Raw genomic sequence first — 9537 nt, forward strand, 5'->3', positions numbered from 1 at the left:
GCTCAGTAAACGTTGGTTGCTAAGGTCCCAGGGAATATGCGTATATGTAACAAAATATATGCAGGCTAGCCTGTAGTAGATAGTCAGTAAATATTGGTCACTTAGGGTCAAATGACTATATGAAGGGGCTTATCACAGAGGGGAAACTGAGGCTCAAGGTGGGAGAATCCTTCACGCAGGCAGCCAAGGGAAGGCTGGAGCCAGGTTCTAATCCAGAGTGCCAGAGTGCCGGTATTTTCTGAAGCCTCTGTCACTACTTCATTCATCTTCCTCCCCCAGCCACCCCCTCGGCTTGACACAGTGCCTGGCACAGACAGGACTTGATAAATGTGTATTTGTTGAAGGAATGAATGAGTGTGTGTGTGTGTGTGTGTGTGTGTGTGTGTGTTGGGGAGCCGGGGGTGGCTGGATCCAGCGTCCCAGGCCCCTCAGCACCCGATGCTCTCTGGGAGCCCAGGGGACAGGCCCCCAGCCCCCTCCTCTCACAGGACCCTGTGGTGCAAACTGCCCTCCCTCCCCTCCCTGGGTCCCCCGTCCTCCCGCTTCCGGCTTCCTAGCCAGTCTTTCCTCTTTCAGGCTCCGACGAAAGGCTGGGTTTCCGGGGGGGAAGGCTTAGGCGGTGACACCGAGCCCAGCCTCCTCCTCCACCCCCCACCACACTCGGGTCCCCCCTCCCTCCCCGCCACCACCGTCCGCGTTTGGCCGCCGTGGGGAAGGAAGAAAGGAGCCAAGGAGGCCAGGTAAGAGCCCAGCCCCAGCGACCAGGGCCGAGCCCCAGGCCGGGGGCTGAGAAATCCTCAAGGCCTCGACCCGGCCCCAATTCTGCTGATCATGCCTTCGGGGAGCTGCAGGCTTGGCCCAGAGGAGATTGGCCCCCCTCTGGGACCTGGGACCCCTGTCCCCACCAGCCTCCCTCCCGGGTCCAGGGGTGAGTCCTCAGCCGCCTCCTGCCTGGAGATTCCAGGCAGCTGGGTCCCCAGCCCGCACCTCCCCCTTGTCCTAGGAGCCCAGCCCCCTCCCCAGCCCCTCCTCCACCGGGACCCAGGAATCCACACCTCCTCCGTAACAGATTCCCCATTCCGTCCCAGCCTGGACCCAGGAGTCTCAATCCCCAGCTCCCACCTCCCTCAGTCCCAAGAGTCTGGGCCCCCAGCCCCCTCCCAACTCAGACCAGAAGTCTGAGCCCTCCTACTCCCGGGCCTCTCCCAGCCCCTGGCGTCTGGGCACACGCTCCATTTCCGGGGCCTACTGGCTTCGAATCCCACCCCTCCACTCAGGCTCCATGGGCTGTGTCCCAGCCCCTCTCGAAACGTTCAGCCTGGCCGGGGGGCCTGGAGCAGAAGCGGGTCACTGACTTTGCCCCCTCTGTGCCTCTACCCTGTCTCACTCCCTCTGTATCTGTCTCCATGTCCCCAGCCTCCAACCCACCGCTGCTCTCCTGATCGCTCTGCTTGCACTATCTCTGCCTCTGGGCCTCCAAGTCTCTTTGTTTCCTCTTCTCTGTGTCTCTGTCTCTCTGCTGGGTGTTTCTCGCTCTCCTCCCTCTCTTCTCTGTTCTGCCGTTCACCATCCTGTCTGTCTGTGTCTCCTGGTCTCTGTCTGTCCATCTGCACTTCTCTGTGTCTCCCATCTCTGCATTCCCCTGTCTCTGTTCCCTGCTCTGTCTCTGATCTCTGCCTCTCTCCCTGTCTCTCCATCTCTGCCTCCTCGCCTCCGTGTCTCTCACCTTTGTCTCTGTCTCAAATCTCTCTCCCCTGGCTGAATACCTGCCCTCTCTGCCTCTTTATCTCCGACTGTCTCTGTCTCTGCTTCTCTCTGCCACACCCCACGCACTTCTCTTTACCTCTGCCCCCCTTGCCATCTCTCCCTCTCTCCCCACAGGCATGGATCCGCAGCCTCCTCCGCCTGCCCAGGGCAGCCCACCTCACCGTGGCCGAGGCCGTGGCCGTGGCCGAGGCCGAGGTCGAGGCCGTGGCCGTGGCAGGGGGGGCGCTGGAGCCCCTCGGGCGCCCCTGCCCTGCCCCACCTGCGGCCGCCTCTTCCGCTTCCCCTACTACCTCTCCCGGCACCGGCTGAGCCACTCGGGGCTCCGGCCCCACGCCTGCCCGCTGTGCCCCAAGGCCTTCCGCCGGCCAGCACACCTCTCCCGCCACCTGCGGGGCCACGGGCCGCAGCCCCCGCTGCGCTGTGCCGCCTGCCCCCGCACCTTCCCGGAGCCCGCCCAGCTCAGGCGCCACCTGGCTCAGGAGCACGCCGGCGGCGAGGTCGAGCTCGCCATCGAGAGGGTGGCCAAGGAGGGGGCCGAGTCCAGCTGGGGCCCGCAGGACGAGGGCGCGGAGCAGCCCACCACTGCTGCGTCAAGTGCCGCGGAAGAGGAGGCGGCCGCAGCGTGGCCCGAGACGTGGCCTGCGGGGGAGCCGGCCACGCTGCCTGCGCCCGCCAGCGCCGCGGAACCCCGAGAGTCGGAGTCGGAGGAGGCCGAGGCTGGGGCCGCAGAGCTGAGGGCTGAGCTGGCGCTGGCGGCCGGGCGGCAGGAGGAGAAACAGGTCCTGCTCCAGGCGGACTGGACACTGCTGTGCCTGCGCTGCCGCGAGGCCTTTGCCACCAAGGGTGAGCTCAAGGCGCACCCGTGTCTGCGCCCCGAGGGCGAACAGGAGGGTGAAGGGGGCCCCCCGCCGCGCCCCAAGCGACACCAGTGCTCCATCTGCCTCAAGGCCTTCGCCAGGCCCTGGTCCCTGTCGCGCCACCGGCTGGTCCATTCCACCGACCGCCCTTTCGTGTGCCCAGACTGCGGCCTGGCCTTCCGCCTCGCCTCCTACCTCCGCCAGCACCGCCGCGTCCACGGCCCACTCAGCCTGCTGGCCCCGCTGCCCGCGGCAGGCAAGAAGGACGACAAGGCCTCGGGGGCACGGAACTCAGAGAAGGGGCCAGAGGGGGGCGAGGGGGCGGAGTGCGGGGGTGCCTCGGAAGGCGGAGGAGGCGGGCAGAACGGAGGTGACACCGCTCCGGCCCGGCCCCCGGCTGGGGAGCCGCGCTTCTGGTGCCCGGAGTGCGGCAAAGGGTTCAGGCGCCGCGCGCACCTGCGGCAACACGGGGTGACCCACTCGGGAGCGCGCCCCTTTCAGTGCGTGCGCTGCCAGCGGGAGTTCAAACGCCTGGCCGACCTGGCGCGCCACGCACAGGTGCACGCCGGGGGGCCGGCCCCGCACCCGTGCCCGCGCTGCCCGCGCCGCTTCTCGCGCGCCTACAGCCTACTGCGCCACCAGCGCTGCCACCGCGCAGAGCTGGAGAGGGCCGCCGCGCTGCAGGCACTGCAGGCCCAGGCCCCGCCGTCGCCACCACCGCCGCCGTCCCTGAAGACCGAGCAGGAGGAAGAAGGGCTCCCACTGCCTCTCGCAAACATTAAGGAAGAGCCGCCCTCTCCGGGGACCCCACCCCAGACCCCGCCGGCTCCCCCTGTCTTCCTCAGCGCCTCCTGTTTCGACAGCCAAGACCACTCAGCCTTTGAGATGGAGGAAGAAGAGGCAGACAGCAAGGCTCACCTTCGCGGGCTGGGGGGCCTGGCCTCCTGACCTCCGCCGCCCTGCCCTCTGCCACTCCGCCTGAGCTCCTGTTTGCAGAATGGAGGAGGGAAGTTGAAGGAGCCGCCTCCTCTGTCCACCCACCCGTCCCCTTCATGCCCTTGACACTAAGGAGTAGGGGACCCCGGACTGCCCCTCACTCCCCATGGCCCGCCCCCAGAACCCCCGATGCTGGTTAGGAACCGCTCACCCCAACATGTGTCTTAAGGCAGGACGACTTGGGAAAAAAGGCGGCGGACAGTTGGCCAGAGGGATGGAGACTGGTGGGGACGCCCCCGCCTGCCTGTCCCCCGTTACACACACTGGACACCATCACCTCTTCGGAACTCCGAGACCCTGGGGGTCCCCAGTGAGCAAAGGTCTGTCCTTGTCCCTTTGTCTGTCTGTGAATAAATGTGAGTTCGTGAAACCGGAGAGAGCGAGGTGTTCTCTGGAGGTGGGGGCAGGCTGGGGGCGCTGGGGCGAGTTAGGATTTGTCCAGCGGACTCTGAGCTCAGGTTCAGAGCAGGAAGGAGACAGAGGCATCAGAGAATACGTGGCCCTCAACCAAGCAAGAAGCTGGTGAAGCCTGGGTTCACAAGAAACAGGAATGCGAGATGACAGATAATTGTCACCCCTGCCCTGTGGAATCTCTGAGCGTGTTACTCACTCAATCTCTACCGCACCCTACTCTGTGCCAGTGGTGGTACTAGGCCCTGAGGAGGAGGAGGCCAATGGCTTCCTCTGAAAGAGCTGGAGTTCTAGCCCTGCATTGTTCAACATAACATTTTTTCCCCCTAGAAAAGTTTCCATAATTTTTCTTCCCTCACTGTGTTGCCAAGGCTGCTGTGCTGTGGTGCAGTCATAGCGCACTGCAGTGTCAAACTCCCAGACCCAAGCAGTCCTCTTGCCTCAGCCTCCCTGGTGCATGCCACCACACCCAGCTAATTGTTGGTTGGAATCTTGCCCAGTCTGGGAGAACTTTCTGTGATGATGGGATATTCTACATCTTCACTGTCCAATATGGTATCCAGCAACCACACGTGGGCTATTTCCATTTAAATTTAGAATACGGGAATGTAAAGTCATTAAGATGAAATAAACGTGAAAGTTCGGTTTCTCAGTCACCCTTTTTTTTTCTTTTCTTTTTTTTCACCCAGGCTGGAGTGCAGTGGCACAATCTCGGTTCACTGCAACCTCCACCTCTTGGGTTCAAGTGATTCTCCTGCCTCAGCCTCCTGAGTAGCTGGGATTACAGGAGCCTGCTACCACACCCAGTTAATTGTTGTATTTTTAGTTAGAGACAGGGATTCGACATGTTGGCCAGGCTGGTCTTGAGCTCCTGACCTCAGGTGATCCACCTACCTCAGCCTCCCCAAGTGCTGGGATTACAGGTGTGAACCACCATGCCTGGCCTCAGTCACACTATTTCATGGGCCAAAGAAACTCACGTGGCTGGTGGCTGCCATATTTGACAGCACAGATCTAGAACGTTACATCATTGAAAAAAGTCCTGCAGAATGCAATGTAGCACCAGGTATAAGGGCTACCAAGATAAACCACCAGATAACATGATGGGGGAATGGGCAGAGCAGGATGGGGGAATCAGGGCTTCTCTGGTGAGGCCATGTTTGATTTGAATGAAGATGGAGGGAACCCAGTGTAAGAAAGAAGCATCTGTGAGAAGAAAACACCAGGCAGAGAAAAAACAGGGGCAAAGGCTAGGAGGTGGGTGGGTGCTACATGTTTTTCGGTTTTTGTGTTTTTTTTTTTTTTTTTTTGAGACAGGGTCTTGCTCTATTGCCCAGGCTGGAGTGCAGTGGTGCAATCATAGCTCAATGCAGCCTCGACCTCCTGGCTCAAGGGATTCTCCCTCCTTAGCCTCCCATGTAGCTGGGACTACAGGTGTGCACTCTCATGCTTGGCTAATTGTTTAAAATTTTTGTGGAGATGGTGTCTTCCTATGTTGCCCAGGCTGGTCTTGGACCCTTGGGTTCAAGCAGTCCTCCTGCTGCAGCCTCCCAAAGTGCTGGGATTAGCAGCATGAGCCACTGCACCTGGCCATTACTACATATTTTAGAGACTAAGTAACTGGAGGTGGGGTGGGAACTTTCCATTTCTACACATCTTCCGGTTGCTTTCTTTATTTACTCATTTATTTAGGTGCTAGGAATGGAAGGAAGAGGTATACCTGTCAGCTAATCTCCCTTAAACACATTTCTCTTTCCATCTTTTGACACCCTGCCTTCCCCCAGCACCTTCAATGGTTCCCTCTTACCCTAGGCAAATAATGACATTGACCACTTCCGTATCTGCACACCCATAAGAAACAACAAGGAAGGGGCAGAGCCTCCCCATTTTCCAGGACAACAAACTGAGGCTCAGAGAGGGAAGCTGTGTCCCCCAGTGTGACAATGATCCTAGATGGATCAAAGGAGGAAGGGAAGCCAGAAAGATGGTGGTTGAGGATCAAGGTGGGAGGTGATGACCACTGATATCTTCAAATGATTCCACCTTCAATGATTTCGTACATCTTGGTGGAGCCCTTAGCACTGTACCAGCTTGTAGCAAGTCTCAATATGGGTTAGCTTGTCTGATTTTTTTTTAAACAGGCCCTCACGTTGTTACCCAGGCTGGAGTGCAGTGGGACAATCATAGCTCACTGCAGCTTCCATCTCTTGGGCTCAAGTGATTCTCCTGCCTCAGCCTCTGGAGTAGCTAGGACTACAAATGCGTATCACCATGCCTGGCTGATTTTTAAATTTTTTCTTCATAGAGATGAGGTCTCACTATGTTGCCCAGGCTGGTTTCCAACTCCTGGTCTCAAGTGATCCTCCCCTCTCAGCCTCCCAAAGTGCTGGGATTACAGCTGTGAGTCACCCCACCTGGCCTACCCCCACTGTTTATCACTGAGTTTAAGCCCAGTGCTGGATGTTGGGGCTAGTATTTGATGACACCACCTGGGCACCCTTGTGACACCAGCAGTCCAGCTCAGGAGATGAATAATAACCAAATATTGGCCCAAATAAATTAGGGTTACCAAATGAGACTGGTTCCCCAAAGAACTAGCTCCTACAGGAAACTATAACCAAGCCTCAAGTGTTGGGGAGATGGGAGGCTGAAGTCTGCTTTTATTACATCAAAGCCACTCCCTCCTCAGGAACCTTCAGTGGCTCCCTATTACCATATCCAAATGTAGGCTCCTATTTAGTGAGAGCCTACCACGGCCAGACACCTGATCCATACAATATCATGGACGAAGCCCCTCAAATGAGAAAATTATATAGCTCCATTTATAAAAGGGCCAAATTGGGGCTTCAAGCAAATAAGCCATCTGTCCCACTTTAGTAATCGCTCCTATGAAATGAACCTTGTGTATTAAATGACTTAATTCATGAAAAGGGCCGAAGACAGTGCTTGGGGCTGGCAAGAAGTTGTTGTTGTTGGCTGGGCGTGGTGGCTCACACCTGTAATCCCAGCACTTTGGGAGGCTGAGGTGGGTGGATCATCTGAGGTCAGGAGTTTGAGACCAGCCTGGCCAACATGGTGAAATCCCATCTCTTTTAAAAATACAAAAATTCAGCCAAGAGTGGTGGCAGGTGCCTATAATCCCAGTTACTGGGGAGGCTGAGGCAGGAGAATCACTTGAATTTGGGAGGCGGAGGTTGCAGTGAGCCAAGATCATGCCACTGCACTCTAGCCTGGGTGACAGAGCTCAAAAAAAAAAAAAAGTTGCTGCTGTTGGTACTTTATTATTCTCCCTGGCTGGTATGTACATGATCTCAGTGAATCCTCACCACTCTACTGGGAGGCAGGAAACACCCTCTCTATTTTCCAGATGCAGAGAGGAAGTCCCTTGCCCAAGATATCATGGTTACAAATTGGCAGACCTGGTACTTGAACCCTTACCCGGGCCAGTCTTACCCTCCCCATCAGCTCCCACCACACAGCCCACTCTCAAGCCCCTTCCTACACACATCTTGGTCTCCAGGACCCATGGGCCCCTCTGCCCTGTGGGTTTGCCCACCCTTCCCCATGCAGATATGCCATCTCGGGAGAGAGACATTTTCAGAACAAAATATGGAATTGACAAAGAGAAGGCGGCCTTAGAGGGAGAGCCCAGCTTTTTCACTGTGCAGGTAGAAAAACTGAGGCCAGATGCATGGGACAGACACAGAGAATGATTAAGTAACCAAATGTCAGTGATTATTGAAGGAGTCGTTGTCATGTAGGAAACATGACCTGTCATCTGTCTTTCACTGTGCTGACCATTTTACACATGTGATCGCAACCACATTTGTTAATAATAGGAACCCACTTCTTGAGTGTTCACCCTATGTCTGTTTCAAGGGCATTATATAGATTAGTTCATTTACTCCTCACCATAGCCCCATAAAATAGACACTATTATTGGCTCTGTTTTCTGTTTTGAATTTTCATATACAGATTTATTGAGGTATCATTTACATGCCATAGACTTCATCCATTTGGTCATACAAGTCGATTACTATATATATATATTTACTTATATATATATATATATATATGTATTGAGCTAAAATGAGAGAGAGAGAGAGAGAGAGAGAGAGAGAGACAAAGTCTCGCTCTGTGACCTGGAGTGCAGTGGCACAATTTTGGCTCACTACAACCTCCTCCTCCCAAGTTCAAGCAATTCTCTGCCTCAGCCTCCAGAGTAGCTGGGATTACAGGTGCCTGCTACCATACCCTGCTAATTTTTTTTGTATTTTTAGTAGAGACGGGGTTTCACCATCTTGGCCAGGCTGGTCTTGAACTCCTGACCCCGTGATCTACCTGCCTCAGCCTCCCAAAGTGCTTGGATTACAGGCATGAGCCACCACACCTGGCCAATTTTTAATAAATGTACAGAGTTGTGTAACTATCACCACAATCCAATTTTAGAATATTTCCAGGCTGGGTATGGTGGCTCAGGTCTGCAATCCCTGCACTTTGGGAAGCCAAGGTGGGAGGATCACTTGAAGCCAACAGTTCAAGACCAGCCTGGGCACCAAAGCAAGACCCTGTCTCTACAAAACACTGAAAAAAATTAGTTGGGTGTGATGGTGAGCGCCTGTAATCCCAGTTACTTGAGAGGCTGAGGTGGAAGGACTGCTTGAGCCTGGAGTTGAAGGCTGCAGTGAGCTACGATCTCACTGCACTCCAGCCAAGGCCACAGAACAAGATCCTGTCTCTAAGAAACAATAATAAATAAACTAATGAATTAATTAAAACTTTTTAAAAGAATATTTCAATCATCCCAAAAAGACATCCTGTGCCTGTTAATAGTGATTTCCCTCATTTCCACCCTCAGCTCCAGGCAACCACTCCGCTGTTTCATGTCTGTGGATGAACCTATTCTAGACATTGCATATAAATGGAATATGACATATGTAGCTTTGGTGACTGCCTTCCTCCTCTTAGCAGAATGCTTCAAGGTCTATTCACACTGTAAATTGTGTCAGTTCAGTACTTCCTTTGTTGTTGCTGTTGTTGTTGTTGAGACAGGGTCTCACTCTGTTGCCCAGGCTAGAGTCCAGTGGCACCATCATGGCTCATTGCAGCCTCAATCTCAAGTGACCCACCCCTCCCCAGTTTCCTGAGTACTAGACCACAGGGTGCACAGCTGCACCTGTCTAATATTTTTATTTCTTATAGAGATGGGGTCTCACTATGTTGCCCAAGCTGATCTTCAACTCCTAGGCTCAAGCAATCCTCCCACCTTGATCTCCCAAAGTGCTGCGATCAAAGGCATGAGCTATTGCACCCACTCTCTTTATCCCTTTTTATGGCTGAATAATATTCCATTGTATGGATGCACCACATATTGTTTATCCACTCATCCACTGATGAGTGTTTGGGTTGTTTCTACTCTTTGGCTGTTTAAGTAATGCTGATGTGAACATGCATGTACAAGTATTTTTTTTTCTTGAGACAGGGTCTCACTCTATTGCCCAGGCTT

At 55.0% G+C, this 9537-nt stretch overlaps 1 protein-coding gene across 2 annotated transcripts; it reads left to right on the forward strand.

Moving 5' to 3' along the window:
* The first annotated feature begins 531 nt into the window (after positions 1-531).
* Positions 532-3990, forward strand: ZNF579 (zinc finger protein 579). 2 transcript variants are annotated; one of them, XM_032263117.1, is made up of 2 exons: positions 532-740; positions 1882-3990. In XM_032263117.1, the coding sequence occupies exon 2, from the start codon at positions 1884-1886 to the stop codon at positions 3570-3572; it is 1689 nt and encodes a 562-aa protein (XP_032119008.1). In that variant the 5' UTR covers positions 532-740; positions 1882-1883; the 3' UTR covers positions 3573-3990. The 2 variants fall into 2 exon arrangements, with proteins under 2 accessions (XP_032119008.1, XP_032119007.1); XM_032263116.1 differs by having other exon boundaries at positions 535-740; positions 1417-3990.
* The last annotated feature ends 5547 nt before the right edge of the window (positions 3991-9537 follow it).

Source organism: Sapajus apella, unplaced genomic scaffold, assembly GCF_009761245.1.
Source record: "Sapajus apella isolate SASKATOON/1434 unplaced genomic scaffold, GSC_monkey_1.0 scaffold135, whole genome shotgun sequence".
Taxonomy (NCBI): domain Eukaryota; kingdom Metazoa; phylum Chordata; class Mammalia; order Primates; family Cebidae; genus Sapajus; species Sapajus apella.